Here is an 18158-nt window from a genome sequence, read left to right as displayed (position 1 = left end):
ACTGGACAGGTACATGTAAAAGTATGAGATTAGATCACTCCCTAACACCATACACAAAAATAAGCTCAAAATGGATTAAAGACCTAAATGTAAGGCCAGAAACTATCAAACTCTTAGAGGAAAACATAGGCAGAGCACTCTATGATATAAATCACAGCAAGATCCTTTCTGACCCACCTCCTAGAGTAATGGAAATAAAAACAAAAATAAACAAATGGGACCTAATGAAACTGCAAAGCTTTTGCACAGCAAAGGAAACCATAAACAAGACCAAAACACAATCCTCAGAATGGAGAAAATATTTGCAAATGAAGCAACTGACAAAGGATTAATCTCCAAAATTTATAAGCAGCTCATGCAGCTCAATAACAAAAAAACGAACAACCCAATCCAAAAATGGGCAGAAGACCTAAACAGACATTTCTCCAAAGAAGATATACAGATTGCCAACAAACATATGAAAGGATACTCAACATCACTAATCATTAGAGAAATGCAAATCAAAACTACAATGAGATATCATCTCACACCAGTCAGAATGGCCATCATCAAAAAATCTAGAAACAATAAATGCTGGAGAGGGTGTGGAGAAAAGGGAACACTGTTGCACTGCTGGTGGGAATGTGAATTGGTTCAGCTACTATGGAGAACAGTATGGAGGTTCCTTAAAAAACTACAAATAGAACTACCATATGACCCAGCAATCCCACTACTGGGCATATACCCTGAGAAAACCATAATTCAAAAAGAGTCATGTACCAAAATGTTCATTGCAGCTCTATTTACAATAGCCAGGAGATGGAAACAACCTAAGTGTCCATCATCGGATGAATGGATAAAGAAGATGTGGCACATATATACAATGGAGTATTACTCAGCCATAAAAAGAAACGAAATTGAGCTATTTGTAATGAGGTGGATGGACCTAGAGTCTGTCATACAGAGTGAAGTAAGTCAGAAAGAGAAAGACAAATACCATATGCTAACACATATATATATGGAATTTAAGAAAAAAGAAAAATGTCATGAAGAACCTAGGGGTAAGACAGGAATAAAGACACAGACCTACCAGAGAATGGACTTGAGGATATGGGGAGGGGGAAGGGTAAATGGTGACAAAGTGAGAGAGTGGCATGGACATATATACACTACCAAACGTAAAATAGATAGCTAGTGGGAAGCAGCTGCATAGCACAGGGAGATCAGCTCGGTGCTTTGTGACCACCTAGAGGGATGGGATAGGGAGGGTGAGAGGGAGGGAGACGCAAGAGGGAAGAGATATGGGAACATATGTATATGTATAACTGATTCACTTTGTTATAAAGCAGAAACTAACACACCATTGTAAAGCAATTATACTCCAATAAAGATGTAAAAAAAAAAAAAAGTTCTGTGCAAGGGAAAAAAAACCCAACAATATTTGTTTGACATTCCCTCCACTCCACCCCAAACAATTTTTCAGAAATGTGTCATAGTGAACCAGAATGCCAATGGGTACAGTTGGGCTCAGGTATCAGCAATTTCCTCGCCTGAAGCCTCTCTGACCACTGTCATGACAAGCTGGGCTATGAAAGCTGAATAATAACTCCATGCATCGCCTCACAACTCTGTTCTGATAAAGACGGGAATATCTGCGTTGCCACGTTAATGACTTTAAAATTTTTACCCCGCGACTCTTTTATGTTTGCTTTTAAGATGCATAAATGAGCCTCAGGTTACGATTCTCTATACTCTCTTCAGAAACATGACCTATAACTCAGTAGAGTGAGAACTAACTCCTACCCAGGGGCTCTGAAAAGGGGCTGAGGACCCCTGTTTTTCACAGCAGATGTTTCTGAGCAGCTCCAGGGAGGAAACCAACCTCCCCGGAGGCGAGGAGAAGGCTCTCGACTGAACATCCTCCAACTCGGCCAGCTTCCTCTTCTGCAGAGGCGTCCTGGCGAAATAGAGGACGGATCACAACGGACTAAAGGGGTGGAGGTGCACCCATGGCTCTCTTCTCAATAATGATGAGTCACTTCTGTGCAGCCCTTTACAGTTTGTAATGTGCTTTCCAGATGCTTCACAAATGGCTGGGAAGGGAGCCCAGTTTGGAGTGGGACAGATCTGCCCTCCTCAACACCCTGACTACAGTGAGGGAAAGGAATGGCGCTTTCAGACCGTCTCCCCAGCCCCCTTCATTCTTTATGCTTGCGGCTGTTGTGCTATTTCAGCATGTTAAAGGGGAAAGCTTCCAAACCACTTTAGGGTTGATGAGTATTGACTGGACCTCAGACAACATCAGCAGAAATTTATAACAAACAAATCAAAGGCTGTCTGTTCTCCAGCCTGGCCTGGCCCAACCAGAGGACTTCTAACAGGCTGCAAGCCTGTGAGCTACTTAGAGATGAAGGTGCTACATTACGGATCTTTAGAGTTTTTGTGCACATAATAGGTGCACCTAAGGTCTCACAGTGTCCCTGGAACCTAGCTTCGGGTAGTAGAAAAATGCCCAGGTTGGGAGGATGACAGATCATGGTTAGAATTCTGGCTTAGTTACCTGCTGGCTCTGTGACCTTGACCACAGAGCTTGACCTCTCTGAGCCTCAGTTGTCTCACTTGGAAAATGCATTAAATATCTGCTTCACAATCCCCGCAAGGACTGCATATGGCAGTATTTCACTGTGTCTGGGCTGGGGAAGGCACTCAACAAACAGTAGGTGGTGTTGTTATTCACCTTCTATAATGAAAGGCCCTAACATTGAACACAGTAAATGCAACCCAGAGGCATGCTCCTTTAATGATGTGCCTTTCTCAACAGAGCTACCATTTTTAGGGTATCCATGAATCCCTGAAGAATGTTAGAATTGTAACTTCGTCTTCCTCTGATGATGCAGAAAGAACTTCAGGCTGTCATTATGTACATCACCTTTCCATGCAGGTAAGGAGCCTCAAGGCTGCTTAATGGAATTTTGGAGAATGAAAGTTTAATGGAATTTAACCTAGCTCCCAGGAATCATCCGTCCACTCGTTCACCTAACAGATATTTTCACTCGACACCCACCATGAGCCAGGAACTTGTATAGGTGCTGGGGATACTGAAAGGAAGGGGACAGACAAGAGCCTCCCTCGGGTTAACTGCGTTCTGTTAGACTCAGAGAGAAGTGACAAGCAAAGGTCACCTGAAGAAGAACTTGGTGTACTGCTAGAGAGAGATGCGACAGCCACTTCAGACGGATCACCAAGAAGCCTTCCGCGGTGCCGTTTGAGCTGTGACTTGAATGATGAGAAGAAGCCAGTTATGAGAATAGTTTCAGGGAAAAGGATCCAGATGGAAAGAAAATGCAAACGTCCTAAGGAGGGAATAAGCGTGGTGAGTTTGAGGCCCACACGTGGCTGGAGTGGAGGGAAGGAGGGTGCATGGTGGTGGCAGAGAGAGCAAAGGCAGGCAGGCCCAGGCCATCTGGGATTCCTGAAGGCCAAGAGCAAGGGGAAGCCATGGGAGGGATTTAAGCGGGGGGTGGGGGGGAGGACAAGATACAAGTTGGGGGGAAGCTGTTGGATCCAAACTTCAGACTTCCTGATGCCTGTTTAAACTCCCCCTCCAGCTTCCTAAGTAAGGGTGTACTGATCTAGCATGTGCCCTAATTCCTGGTGGTCACGGTATCGACTTCAAATCCCAGCAACACACTTAGTCGTTGCATGATCTAGAGCAAGTATGTTGACTTTTCGGAGTGTCACTTTCATCACCTATAAAACAGGAATAATCTTCCTAATAACAGGATCGTTATGACGATTAAATGACATCTCAGGTGCCAGGTGCTTCGCAGAGGGCCTAATCCGTGTAGATCATTTGCGGTTTTATACCTCTTGTAGGTACCCTCCTAGATATCCCTCATACAGCCCTCTTAAGCTCACTGATGACATTCGACTGGGACCCACACACCTTCAGTCGGTCCCATCCCCCGCCTGTCCACACAGGCACTCCTAGGCTGCTTGGTGCTGTCACACGCTCTGCAGAAACGCCACTCTAAGCCCTGTGAGGTGGTCTCAGCAGACGTAGAGTTCTTTGTTTGACTATTAACCACCCTTTCCAGCCCCTAAGACGAGCAAGGCCATTTGCAATGATTCTCCACCAGAGGGAAGAGTCTTCCCTTCCTCCAGACTTCCAACAACTAAGAACCTAATGCTCACTTCCCTTCTCTCCTCCTCAAATCCCTCTGGACCTTCACCCACTCTCCCTTCCTTTTGCTTCCATCTCGGAGGAATAAATATCCCAGCAGCTTGCCTATGCTGACCTCGTCTGCCTCTGCTGTGGATTCCAGGTTTTTCCAGCTCCTCGAAAACCTTGCTCCATCAAGCATCTTCTCTCCTTTGTATCTTTAATCTCTCTCTCTCTCTCTTTGTCTCTCTCTGTCTGCCCCTTTCTCTCTCTCTGTCTCTCTCTGTCTCTCTCTGTCTCTCTCTCTCTCTCTCTCTCTCTCTCTCTCTTGGATTCTTCTTCTCAGCCAACAGACATATTCAGGTCTCCTCCATCCCCATTCACTCAAAAATAACTCTCCCCATCCTCTCCTGCTTCCTCCAGCTATCGTGCTACATCACTGCCTTCCCTAGCCCATGAACGTCACTCCTTTCACTTCTGAAATCTGGTTTCCTCCCAACAGGCCCCTGAAACAATTGTTTCCAAAGTCATCAGTGACCCCTTCCCAAATCTGCCAACCAACCCCAGGCATCCTCCTTCAGGGACACTACAGTACAGTATTTGACCCAGTGGACAATCTTCTTTCTTCCTGACATTTTCTTATTCAATGGCCTGGGACTTTTCTCTGTCTGCCAGAACCTACACGCCGCAGTGCACATTTCCTGCTCTCTAAACAGGGTATTATCTCACTTCTTCTGAGCCCTGAAATCCCATTCTGCACCTCTCTCTGGTGAGCCATCATGCCGTCCATCCTGACTGTCAGGCTGTAAGCTCCTGGGGAGAAGAGGACTCACGCCTAGCTCACCTTTGCATCTCTGGTGGTAGTCAGTACGGACCTCATACGTAGTTCACAAATATCTGATGAAGGGTGAATGAATCAAATTGAGTCAAACTGATCAAATGGAGCCGTGACTCTTGTTACAAAGTACTTATGAAGACGGAAAATGGGGCCTTTCCTAGAGGCAGTGTGGTATAGACCTGGAGCTGGACAAACTGAACATGAAGTGTGACTCTACCACTTCCCAGCATTGTGACCTGAGCAAGTTTTATAACTCTCTCAGCCTCAGTTTCCTCAACTGTAACATGAGAACAATAATACCTACATCACAAGAGTGTTGTGAAGAATAAATGACATAATAAAGGAAAAAATGGTCTAGCCCAGCTCCTAGAACACAGGATGAACTCAGAACAGTGAAGAATCCCCTCCTGGAAAGAAGTGGGAACAAGAAGTGCCTGTCACAGAGGGACCCAGGCGGCACAGATGCAGCCATTTCTGACCTGTTTCCAGCAGCAGCCTCACGATGGAGAAGCTGGAGTGGGATACGCTGTAGTGAAGAGCTGTGTTGCCATTGCCATCAGCCAGGTTGACAAGCAGCTTTAGCAAGTGTGGGGAGTGAGGCTGGACCCCGCGGAGGTAGGTGGCCACCACAGCAGGGCTGGATGACTTCCGGCTGGAGACCCGGAACCACTCTTGACTGATGGTATTTAAGCTCTGCTTCTGAAAGATCAACAGATTCCAGTTCCAGGAGGTTACCTACCTGGGTGCTCCGGCTGGGGTGTTAATTTCCACTAGGAAAGGTCAGCTTAGGATGCTTCCACTTCTATCCCTTCAGCTCCCTCCAAATCTCCGCGTGATTAACTCCTAGAGGGCTCAGAGCTAGTGGGGTCCCCATGCAGCAGCACACTTTGAACCCGTGGGATCGGTCCCCCATATGAGGTAGACAGGAGGATTGGGAGAGCAACACAGTAGCCAGTAACACAGCACATTACTCGGGGACAGTTTGAGTCTACTGTACGTTTCGATCACATCCCCCATATGCACAGGATAACCATGACCCCCTCTTTCACGCATCTACACCAGCCTATGTGACCCTAGCCCAGACTCCACCAGGGCATGTGCATGTTTTTAACAGGCATAGCTGGAAAGTCACAACATTTTACTACTGGGAAAAATGCACACTGAAAGCTAAGACAAACAACATGCCCAATTTATGCTTGAAGTAAAACCCAAACAGATGTGCTTGAATTATTTTTGGCTTTTAAGTTTTGCGAGGACCTTCAGAGAAGATGGTGTAACAACCCATGGCAGGACCGCACCATCTGCAGTATTCAGCTCCTTTATAACCATGAACGCAAATGACACCAACTCTGCATGTGACATGACCTAAGTGTTTAAAATGGAACCTGACTAGATTATTTTTCTAAAGGGAGGAGAAACGATGAGGCTGTGACTATTAGAGATGATTCCATATTCATTCTGGAAAGGGCACTGAATTAGGAGTCACTACACCCTAGGGGCCAGGCATAAGTCCTGGCTCAGCTGTGCGACCTTGGAAGTCCTATAACCTTTCTGAATCTTTCCTGTCTGGTCTATAAAATGGCAGTGAAAAAACGGCTGGGTCCCTAACTTCCCATGCTCTACAGAGTGAGGTCCTTGCACAACAAGCTTTGTCTCTAAGGTGGAGAGGGGGTGTCCTGTGCTTTGATCCTAAAGTGGGTGTGATGTCAGGTCTGTATGTCCTCTGATTGATCTTCTAGGCAGAAACAGCGGAACCTTTTGTGGCTGAAACACTTCTTATATATCAGAATATCTCCTTTACCCATGGAGTCTTCAGGAGAATCTGGAGAAAGTTCCTAATATTAAGGAACATAGTGGTAGATTTTAAATGAAGAGCCTAGAAACAACTTAGCTCTGTAATTCATTTAAGAATGAGAAGCAGGAGCTTTAATCAACATCCACCTCACGTCTTGGTTCTTTCAGAATCTGGGAACAAGTTATTTGCCAAATCAGCGAAGATAAAATACTCATGAAAATGGGCTAATCAATCGTTTTTACTCCTAAGGCTCTTCCGCAAAGGAGAACAAAATGGGCTTTAAAAATGCTTACAAGCTGTTACACGTTGGGTCTTATCAGTTGCTCTCACGACTTGGGAAAATGTGTCTGTGCCAGTACCTCTTGATTCCAGCAGAAACTAATCCTTACATGTTTAAATCTCCATGGTCCATGATGGTGTTAAGGAACAAACAGATGTATTTTCTTGCTTTTGGTCTCTTGACCCATAGATGCACTTCAAGAAAAACAGTAAAGACTACAGAATGAAATGCCAGGGCTTGAGGGTAGTGGAGACATGCGGTCCACCACCTTCCTTTTATTAATGAGGAAAACACAGCCCTGAGCGTTGAACTGACTCACCCAATATCTCACCGCTATCTAGCGGTCCTGGGAACAGAACCACGGTTCCCATTCCACCCGCTCTTTTCCGCTCTACTCACGGTTCTCTCAAACTGCAAGGCAATTTTGAGCCTAAGCCACAAAAGTTCTATGACACATTCAGGTTGGGACGCCTAATAACACTTGGTAAGTGCCTCTGAGCCGCAGGCCTGGTTCCTGTGCATATGCATGGGTTCCGCTTTCTCAGCAAAATCCATCACCTTGGGTAGCAGAGTTTGGGCAAATGAGAGAACAGCCGGCGGACAGGGACCCGTGCACACCCACACCGCTGCCTCAGGCACGGCACCCAAGTCACCCAGGTGAAACTTAAACAGTATAGAAATCTTTATATGATGATAAAAAATCAGAGTACCAAGAGCTGGTCAGTGGTCGTCCCGGTTTCTGGCAGATGTTGGCTCAATGCCCGGCATGCATTAAGGAATTCCTCTGAGGGTTTATATCTAAAGAAAAAAATATATATGTATGTATGTGTATATATATATATAATCAGTCTCCATGTGGATAAAAAAAAAAGTCCCCTACCTTGACTTTCACTCTCATCTTTTACCTCTCAGCGGCTCAAACACCCAAACTGGGCAACTTCCCAGGGTCAGGGGCATTCCTCAGAAATACTGGGTGAACACAGCCTCCTGACAAGGAGGCTTGGCTTCTGAGCTCTTCTGAAGAGTGAGTTAAGCGCATTGCCCCTTGGATCCTGCTGTTTTCGGGGGGCAGGAGCAGACCACCAAAGCATTTGGGGGGCCACAGGCCCAAATGCCATTCCTGACACGCTGGGAAAGGGAGAGTTATCTTTCCGACTTTGGAGCCAACATTTTCTGCCTGAGTGACTTGACAAATCCAAAGGACTCAATGCACAGCAGCAAATTTCTTCCGGTTACTCTTCCATGAAGGATACAGTAAGTGCTAATTGAGTCAATAAAATGAAAATCGATTAAGCTGGGGGCGCTCTCAATGATACGCACTCCTCCTGTGCTAGTATAAGGGCGGACTCAGCACTGAGAGGCCTAGGTTGGGAGTCAATCGCATTGGTCACCGAGAAGCTCCGCTCTCATCGCGTCCTTACAGCGCTGCTATTTCGGAGCAGCCCTGCGGCACTGCTGGACAATGAGCTGCCATTCACTGCTCATCATTCCTTCAGCAACCAGGCTGGGGATGATGGTAACGATAATGAATGGTACTTGTTATTCTCATTTCTCCCATTTATCAAGAGCCTACTATGTGGCAGGCACTGCAGGAGGCATTTTGCATACTTTTTTACCTACTTTTTCTCATCCAGTCCTCAGATCAAATCTATCGGGTTGCTACTATCCACATTTTACAGATGAGGAAACTGAGGCAAACGCAGCTAAAACACACCGTGGCAGACGTAGGATTTGAATCCAAGTGTGTCCAACCCCAAAGTCAGTACTCTCTTCATCATGCCACGTGACCTGTCATCACTTTCAAAAACAGGGTTATGTCAGTATGGCCAAAGGGAGAGGCAGAAAAACAGGTGGGAGAATCACAAAAGACGTGCGTTGAAACACCATCTCTGCTAGCTGCGTCACTAACTTCTCAAAGCCTCTGTTTCCACATCTGTAAAGTGGGGCTTATAATAATTTCTACCTTACAGATTGTTAGAAGGATTACATCAAGAGAATACCTGTAGAGTCCTTCACATTTTCAGTGCTAAGGCCATGTTAGCTTCATATGCAGAGCTCTGTCTATGACAGTATATCCCATGAAGGCAGAAGTTAGATCTGTTTAGTTTAACCAATGCACTGTACCTGGCATAGATTGGAAACTCAATACATATTGGTGAATGGATAGATAAATGAATTAACAAACAACCAGATGAAAGGGTGAATAAAGGCCCTTGCTCTTTCTCAGAGGATCAAGTGCCCCATCTGTCCCCATCTGACTCACCTCTCAGCCTTGGGATGGGGAAGCTCTTCCCCAGGCCCGCTTTGCTGGTCTGTGTCACGAGTGCCCTCGGGAATGCCCTGCCCCGCCTTGTAGCTGAGGTGGGCATCCTTGCCCCGCCTAGATTCTGGGCCATCACATTTCTTCTCGGCCTCGCTGTCAGACAAATCTTCTGGGGAGGTGTCCTCACTGCTGGTCTCCTCACTCGAGGTGGTCTCATAGCTGGGAAAGGAGACAAGGTCACTCGTTCCGTGCTTCCTGCCTGATGCTCGTGTCAACACTAATGAGAACTCAGTGGGCTTTAAACGACACTTCCGTGCTTGCTAACCTCGTCCTCCATTCTCTACACTTGCAGTGCTGGGCAAGGGGACTCCCAGGAAACCTACTGTCAGAGGAACATGCTTTTAAGAGCTCTGTACCTTTAACGCTGGAGGCCATTTGGGGAAAAGGGTAATTAACTAAGCTCTTTGCAACAAACACACAAACAGCCCATGGCCTAACTGGTCGATGCATTCAGATGATCCAGGTATCCAAGGCTCTCATGGAAGAGTTTGATTCTGGAACCCTAATGTCCTGTCCTGAGAGAGACCCAGATCTAGGCAAACGTCCCCCACCCTGAGTTCTCTGAATTGCCTAACAAATCATCACATCTCTGGGTGACTGTGAAACCTCCCTTTGGCCACCCTGTTCTATCCCAGCTTACAGCTGACAAGGGAGGAACCATCTGTGTTCACTCCTGGCAGGGTTCCATGGGACACGTGAACAGTTGGGATACTTGAACCTAGCACCTGCCTTTCTCAGTTGCTATTTCAACCACGGCTTAAAACAGCAAAAGTGAGGGCGTGGGCCATTTGAATGGCCTTCCCTCCCCAGCAATAATCCTTGTGTTCAGTCATATGCAACTCTATTGAGGTGGCAGACCAGAGACCAGAGAGGAAAGTTCTGGAAGATGTATTGATCCCTCTGCTGATGGTCAACAGGAGACCTCCGATGGAGGATGCTCCAATTAAGATGAAGATTTCGGGTTCTTGGCCTACTGGCACTGCCACAGAGACCAGGGGAGACCAGTGGCCACAGCTTCTACTGAACCCCCTCCTGCCCTTTATCTGAATGGTGGTCCCTATGTAAAGGCCCTGTGCTCACTGGATTTGCAAACCCAGACTGCTCCCTGGTATGCTCACATTCTGTCTTGTTCAAATCCCAGATATTTCTTCCTCTACTGTGCTTGGCACAACATTTTGCTTTTGTGATTAAGAAAACGGGACATATTAAGTTTACCAAACAGTTCTTATCTTAGAATTGCTTCATAAAAGCTCCACCTGGAAGTTCATTCATTCATTCAACAGACATTTATTGAATACCTACTATGTGCCAGGCACTGTTCTAAATGTTATAACCAAAGTCCCTATCGTAACTGAGCTTAAACTCTAAGTAGGGAAAGGCAGAAAATAAACACGTAAACAATATATTCAGATAATGATAAGAGCAATGAGTAAACTAATAACGGGCCATGGGATAGCGTGATGGGAGGAGGGGCTACTTTCATTAGAGCAGAAGTTTTTAACGTTGGCTGCATGTTAGCATCACCTGAGGGTGTTTAAAGTTCCCGATACCTGTACTGCACCCGAGACTAATTAAACCGGAGTCCCCCAGGAGGGGGAGCCAGGTGTCAGTATTTTTAAGGCTCCCCCAGGGTTTCCAAGGTGCAGTCGAGGTTGAGAACCACTGCACCAGACTGACAGATACTGAGGGATATCTGGGAGAGAACTTTAAGTGGAGGAAACAGCAAATGCAAAGGCCCCAAGAAAGCCTGACTGAGCATGTTTAAGGGAAGAAAGCCCGGAGCCAGTGATGGCGGATGAGGCCGGCTGGAGTCACGAGATGGACCTCCAGGTTTTGGTACAAAGCTGGCACTTTGGGGGACTTCTCTGGTGGTCCAGTGGTTAAGAATCCATCTTGCAATCCAGGGGACGCCAGTTCGATCCCTCATTGGGGAACTAAGAATCCACGTGCCATGGGGCAACTGAGCCCGTGTGCCGCAACTACACAGCCCAGGCGCCCTGGAGCCTGCATAGCGCAAGGAAGAGCCCGTGCCGCAACTAAGACCCGACGCAGCCAATAAATAAATATTAAAAAAACAAAAAACAAACCTGGAACTTTTGCAAGTATTTAAGCAGGGGAGAGACGGGACCTGCTTTAGACTTTGAGGTTAGTCTGATTCTGCTTTCTGTCCACAAACTGGGGAAAGCTCAGAAAAAAATGGTTTCTCCTCTGGCCACAGTGTCTGGCGTCAGCAGGCGTAAGAACAGCAACCCTCCTATAACATCGCATTTCAATCTGTCTGACGTTTCCCTCACAGAACCTGCCACAGTAGTGACGTCACCCTTGTCTGAACTGGGTGTCTTCCTTCTGGTCTCACCCAAATTAGCAGGGGTTCTGACCTGTTCCGGGCAGCCTCCTGGGCCCACCCCTGGCTGGGCCTGGTGCCCCTGCTTTGGGCTTTCCCACCATCCTCCACTTCTTTCTCTACTAGAGTTCATCTCACCCTGTCAGCATTCTCCCTTTACTTCTGTCTTATCTCTGCCCATGTCCAAACTGTGAGTTAAAGGCAGGGACAATGATTTATTTGACTTTTTTATCCCTACCACCAAACACATCATCGGTACTTAATAAATGTTTGTTGAATGACTGACTTAGAAAATATTCTAAATCCAGTGATTTACTCTCTACACTATATAAGGTCTGGTTCACGTTCTGAGTCAATAGACATTGATCGTTTTCCTTCATCCTAAAAAAGTTGGTCTGGTTTGCCGAAAGTTAGTTAAAGGAAGGAAAAAATTAAAAGGATGAAATCTGAAGTTCTACAAATTAAGAATTTGTCCTAGGTTCAGTGTTATGGTTCAGATTAAACGCCTTCCTTAAAGGGCTCATGTGTCCCCAAACTAGCAGAAGGCACCAGAATCCTGGCCCCAGGGAACACCAAAGCCAAGACATATTAAAAGCACAGGATCCAACAGACTACCACAGCTGGCAAGAAGCCAAACACATGCAAACCCGAGAGGGAGTTTTAAAGGGCCGTTGAGATTAATTCCCTTGAAGAAGAATGAAAACCAGATGCTTCCCCTAGGAAAAGAGAGTGCTCGGGACAACAGCAGGAGAGGTAGTGTGGAGGGTAGGCTGGGCTTCATGAGCGATGCTTACCCACCGTTAACCCCAACAAACTGAAGGTTCTTTTTGGTCCCATTACCTCCTGCACGGAAGCCATAGTCTTTCTTTTTCATTATGGATTTAAGGCTGGTCGACGGGGAGATCTCTAGGCAGACACAACATCACAGGTTAGCATGATCTTGGGGATGCCCCAGAATGCAGCAGAACTGGGACTCTTGCTTTGAGGGCACACGGGCTGAAGGTGTGTGAAGGGGCAGAAAGGGAACTAGATAATTTAACTCAAATATACTGAGGGTCTTTGAGGTGCCCCAACCTTCTGGTCAATGCCAGCCAAATTGTTCCGGTTCACAAACCCTCTACGTGTGGATTACAGAGTAGAGTTATTGGAGCATTCTTGAACCATGTGGTGTGAGTGCCACTGTTGTCCCTATCTCAGTCTGGGGAAATCTGAGGCTCAGGTGTGCTCAGGGAATGGCAGAGCAGGAGTAGAACTTGGGCCTCCCGACCCCTGGTCTGGCACCCACTTCTGCTCGAGGGCACCCCAGCGGTCCTTCCTGACTCACAAGTCAGATGACACTTGTGATGTGGGGTAGCCGCGGAAAACACACGAGCGAGAGCACGAGTCTTCTTTTGCTGGGCTTTGCTGGGCTCAAAGTTACAGGAGGCAATTCACAATGAGTACGACTAAAACTAGCACCGAAATAACGAGAAAACAGCCAATTTGTGAGCTGCGGCAGGAAGCAGACTCACACGCTGCTGCCCGTTGAGCAAAGCAAAATATGGTTCCACTTAACTCCAGAGTGTGTGATCTGTTATAGGAGGAAGAGCCGCTCCGCCAAAGGGTCGACTTCCACATGTATCGCCCAATTTCTCTCTCTCTCTCTCTCTCACACACACAGACACAGAGGGAGAGAGAGGGAGAGAGAAAATAATTCAGTAAAATATCTCAGCTCTCAATATAATGATCCTCCAAAACAAGGCTACAAAAAAACCTCTTAATGTGCAAGAACTGGGCAGGACCACAGGAATGCAAGAGCCCAAGAAACAATTAAGGGAGGCAGAGGTTTAAAGCACTCACAGCCAGCCACCCTAGACATCGCCTTTGCACAATGCAAATGAGAAAGAGGCACCTCTCTGGGCAGACACACAGTGCTGCAAGCTTGGCAAGTGTGGGCTGGGTTTCAGCTCCCGTTCACCCTCTGGCATCTTTGTGCCCTGTGCTATGTGAACGGCTGTATGTGGTAGCCCTGCAGTCGGTCCCAACGTTAGAGCAAGGACAAGAGCAGAGGTTCCAAGCCTCCACTGTCGCAGAGATCAGTTTTTATTCCACCGGGTTCCTGGATGTGCTTAAACCTTTTAAAAAAACATATGCATGCAATTAAAACCCTTTTCCCCTTTGACTCGTCAAGGAGCAATGGTTTCCCGTCGCAGGCACCAGGATTTACCCGTCGGCGGGGAGGAAGAGGGGCCCGGGGGCTCCCTCTGGGGTGCAGCGTGGGCCGAGTAGGCGGACAGCAGCAGGTTGAGGGAGCTCTGCAGCTGGCTCTGAATGCTGCTGAGCTTGGAGGCGGGCTGCTTGATGGCATGGGCCAGCTCCGGGTACCCATGCTCCAGGCAGCTCCACTGCTCCTGCAGGAGCTCCTGGATCTTCTTAACGTACTGCCCGATAGTGGCATCAGTGGTGGGCGAGCTCGGTGGCCTTCCTGGGCGCTCCTTCCCCGGGAGCTCTGAACCGGCCTCCTTCCTCCCTGCTGGGGGAGCCTTTCTCTCGCTGCTCCTTGGAGAGCCTCTTGCTCCCCTGACTGGACCCTCGGCTCCCACCTGATGGCCTCCCTCCTGGTCAGAGCGTCCTTCTTCGATCCTGAGCTCAGTGGAGAGGCAGCTATGTAAAGAGGGGGTGAGGACCATCTTGGATCCCTGTGGCAGTGACAGCTGGGATGGTGACACAAATTCTGCTGGGCTCCGATCCCCCCATTTGTGACTCTCCTGCCTCCACAGGACGCCATTCCCCTTTCCCCAGGCCCCCCAGCTTTCAGATCTTGTGCTGCCCATAAGGTTGACCCCAATGCTCTTGTCACACGACTCCCTGGTCAAGAGTCCGTGCAGAGGGTCAGTGTTGACCATGGCATCAGTCTGGCCCTGAGCATCTTTGGTGTTCTCGTGGCTAAGCTTTTCTGTCAGTTGAGCTACAGTGCACTCTAGCTCTCGAATCCTCTGCCCCCTAGCCTTGATTTCCTCCTCCTGCCGCTGGAGGGCAGCTCTGACTTGGGCTAGTTCCTCAGTTCTTCCAGACAACTCGCCCTCGAGGCCCGAGAGCTGCTGCTTCAGGCTGGAGATGCTGCCAGGATCCACGGAGGTAAGGCCCAGGCTTTCCTCCGTGACCCGGATACCGATGCTTCTCACGTCTACTTCTACAGGTGGCGGCGGTGGGATCTCGATGATGTTGAGCTCGATTTCTTCTAGGGGGAGCTCATTCTCAGGGACGGGTGATGGCAGAGGTGGGGGGCTTGGTGTTGGGGAGCCGGGGGTCGTGACCGCCACCTCGGCTTGTCTGCTTTCCTGTTGGTCTTCTGCATCCTCTAGAACTACAAGTGATGAGAAAGGAGGACTTGAGAAAGGGAGGTGATTTGCAGCTGCTTCTTCACCCTCTGGAGGCTCAGGCCCCTTCAGGATCAGCTCCGGTATTCCTGGCACCAGGTCTCCAGACTCTCTGACTTCTAGTTGGGCCGCTGCTCCCTGGGTGGAGTTGGAAAAACCTGCAAATCCTTCCGCAGGCCCAAAGGCGCCATCACAGACACCGCCTTCGCCCTGAAGTGGGGGGAGGGCGGGCGGGGTAGGGGGCCCTGAGTCTAGGCTTGGGTCCTCTGAGGCCCTGTTCTGCAGCAGCGTGGCCGGCATGCTGGATGCTCTCAAGAGCTGGGGCCGTCCACTCCCGGAGGCGACCTCAGCCTCCAGCTGTCTGGCGGTCTCCGTCAGCAGGGCCTTCCGGTGGTAGCTCGCCTCGCTCCCGCCAGCGGCTTGGGGGTGATCACCGAGCGGCAGTGGCTGGGCTCGCGCCTCTGTCCCGAGCGACACCTTACTTGGCACCACTGGGGGCCAGTTCGGGTGGGAAAGAGCAGCGTGGGGGCGAGCGCCGCTATCGGGAAGGCTGAAGTTTCGGGGCAAAGTGCTAAACTTGGCCTGCTTGGCCCGTCTGTGGATAGGAATCCTTTTGATGGTGTTTCCCTTCTCGATGTCATCCACATACTTGAGGAAGTCCAGGTCTAAATGGAAGCCATATGGGGTCTCCACGGAGTAGGGGTGGCTCTTTGGAGGGTCTTTCTCTTCATCCCCCTGAGAGGACTGGTCTTTGGCTGGGAGACATAAGACATGTGAAAAAGAAGCACAACGTTAATGAGAAAGACAGGCGGTGAGACCTAATATCTCTCGCACAAGCATTCTCCTAAATGTTCCAGCCTCTGAATTATGCTGAGATGCTCACCGTCTTTTGGCTGGGCTGAGAAATCCTGTTATTAAATCAATGTGGACTTAGCCAATGTCTCCAAGGAAATAGGTAGAGGGAATAGTTTCCAATTTGCAGTATGGCATTTCAGTTACCACTGTGGCCAGGAATTTGCCAAATCAGGGTACTAATTGGTAATTATGAATATGGACGTTTCCAAAGGATGAGATACACGATTGTCTCAATATTAAACAAGGACCTTGCATTACTGAAATAGGTCCTAGTAAATCTTGCTAAATCCAGAGATATCAAGGAGCCGTGCCTCCTGCATCATTTAAGCTTCCTCTGACGGCTGAGCCTCTAGGTACGTGAAGCTCAGAACGGGCAGCCATAATCGTGCACAGCCTATGCTCTTTTCCACTGGAAAACTGCGTAGTGCTTAACAAACAAGTTTCGCTCTCAAAAACTCATGCCAGGTAAGGAAATACCACTTTCTTCACAAACTGGAAAAAAAGGTGGTGGAGGAAAATGGGACAATCAATGTCAAAAGGGACATTGGCAAACATTCCTCCAAGAGGTGTGGGACTCATGATTTTTCAGAGCAGCCCAAAGTATCAGGAGAATGTCACGATGAGAACGTTCTCCATCACACCAAGGCACCACTGATCTTGACCCCAGCAGAGGATGCTGAGAACAAGTCAGTCCTTTGATTATTTAAATCCATAGGGATTTGTCTCCAATTAGCACCTTCCTCAGGTTAAATCATCTTTGTTGTTTTCATGTTCCTAAGGTGACACCCTTTATGATCTCTGTGACATTCTGCCAAACATGCTCTGAAAATGTTGAGTTCAGGAGAGGACATTAGTGGAGAGCACAGAGGCCAAGAATACAGAGCCTGGAGCCCGGTCTATATTTCAGCTCTGTGACCTTGGGAAAGTTACTTAGCCTCCCTGTGTCTCATCATCCATAAGATAGCAATAATAACAGGTAAGATGAGATGGTGAGGACTGGTTAATACATATGAAGTGCTTAGAACAGTGCCTAGCACAGGATGAACATTCAATACACACTCAATATTATAGTTATTATCTTTGTGGAAGTCCAAATTACAGAGAACTGAAGCCCCCTGATGGAAGCTGACTTGCTGGGTACGTAGGAGGGGATCCTCAAATTCTTTGTGTCTGACTGATTGCTTGACTCCAAGAGTAATAGGCCCTGGGGGAAAAATGACAATATAGCAGTAATTGAGTTCACTTACCTCAACCACTATTTATTGAGCACCTCTGTTGGTTGCTAAGATAGATCTTAAGGACACAGAGATGAATCAGGTATAGCTCTGCCCTCAAAAAAAAAGTATGGTCAAGTAGGAGAAACACCAACAGGTACAATGCAGTGTGACAAGGATGGTAACAGATACATGCTCAAGGACCAGTGTTGCTTCTTGACTTATTTTCCTAGTTTCTCAGAAAAACTTTCTTGGACTTAGAGGCTAATTCTGCCTTGGTTGGAGAGGGATGACTTCATAAGAGCGACATATAACTGGGTGTTAAATGAATAAATAGCAGTTTGCCAGGAGAACACAAGAGGGTGAAAGACATTGTAGCTGTTTATCTCCAAGGTGGCCATTATCAATTCCCACCTTCTCTAGACAGGCAAGGGAATCTTGTATTGAGAGGTGGGGTCCATTTCTCTATGCTTTTGAATTTCAGCTGGCCTGTGACTGCTTTGACCAAAAGAAAATGGCAGAAATGACACTGAGAGAATGCCAAGACTAGGTCATAAGAAGCCTCTAAGTTCTACCTGCGTCTCTTAGAGTGCACACTCAGGGGGAAGCCAGATGCCATATAAGGAGTCCAACTTCCCCGAGACTGCCATACTGTGAGGAAGCCCAAGTAGCTCCAGAGAGAGGTCATGTGAAGAGACGGTGAGAGATGCCTCGCCAGCCTGAGCTGTTCCAGACATCCTAGCCCAGGTGCCAGGCATAAATAAAAGAACTTCAGATGACTCCAGCCTCAGCCATCATCTGATTTCAATGACAGGAGGGACTCCAAATGAGGACCACTCAGCTGAACTTGTGTTAATAAGGCATGATTGTTTTAAGCCACTAGGTTTTGGGGTGGTTTGTTATGCAGCAGTAGACAGCCAGGACAGATCAGATATATGTCAGAGGATGGGCAGATGCATTAAGGTGTGACCATCCACAGTAATTCAGGGTTCTACAAACACAGTTGATA

The 18158-nt window shown here is 47.8% G+C and overlaps 1 protein-coding gene across 1 annotated transcript in view; it reads right to left on the bottom strand.

Moving 5' to 3' along the window:
• Nucleotides 1-18158, bottom strand: part of KANK4 (KN motif and ankyrin repeat domains 4) — a 70176-nt gene that overhangs the window by 12684 nt on the left and 39334 nt on the right. The window contains exons 4-8 of the mRNA XM_004281598.3: nt 13928-15835; nt 12516-12627; nt 9318-9536; nt 7765-7852; nt 5459-5678 (exon numbers count right to left, since the gene is read on the bottom strand). Coding sequence (XP_004281646.1) covers nt 5459-5678; nt 7765-7852; nt 9318-9536; nt 12516-12627; nt 13928-15835 — 2547 coding nt within the window. The remainder of the gene's footprint in view (nt 1-5458; nt 5679-7764; nt 7853-9317; nt 9537-12515; nt 12628-13927; nt 15836-18158) is intronic.

The sequence above is a fragment of the Orcinus orca genome, chromosome 1, assembly GCF_937001465.1.
Source record: "Orcinus orca chromosome 1, mOrcOrc1.1, whole genome shotgun sequence".
Lineage (NCBI taxonomy): Eukaryota > Metazoa > Chordata > Mammalia > Artiodactyla > Delphinidae > Orcinus > Orcinus orca.
The sequence above is the reverse complement of the archived record's forward strand: the minus strand, read 5'-3'. Positions and strand labels throughout refer to the sequence as shown.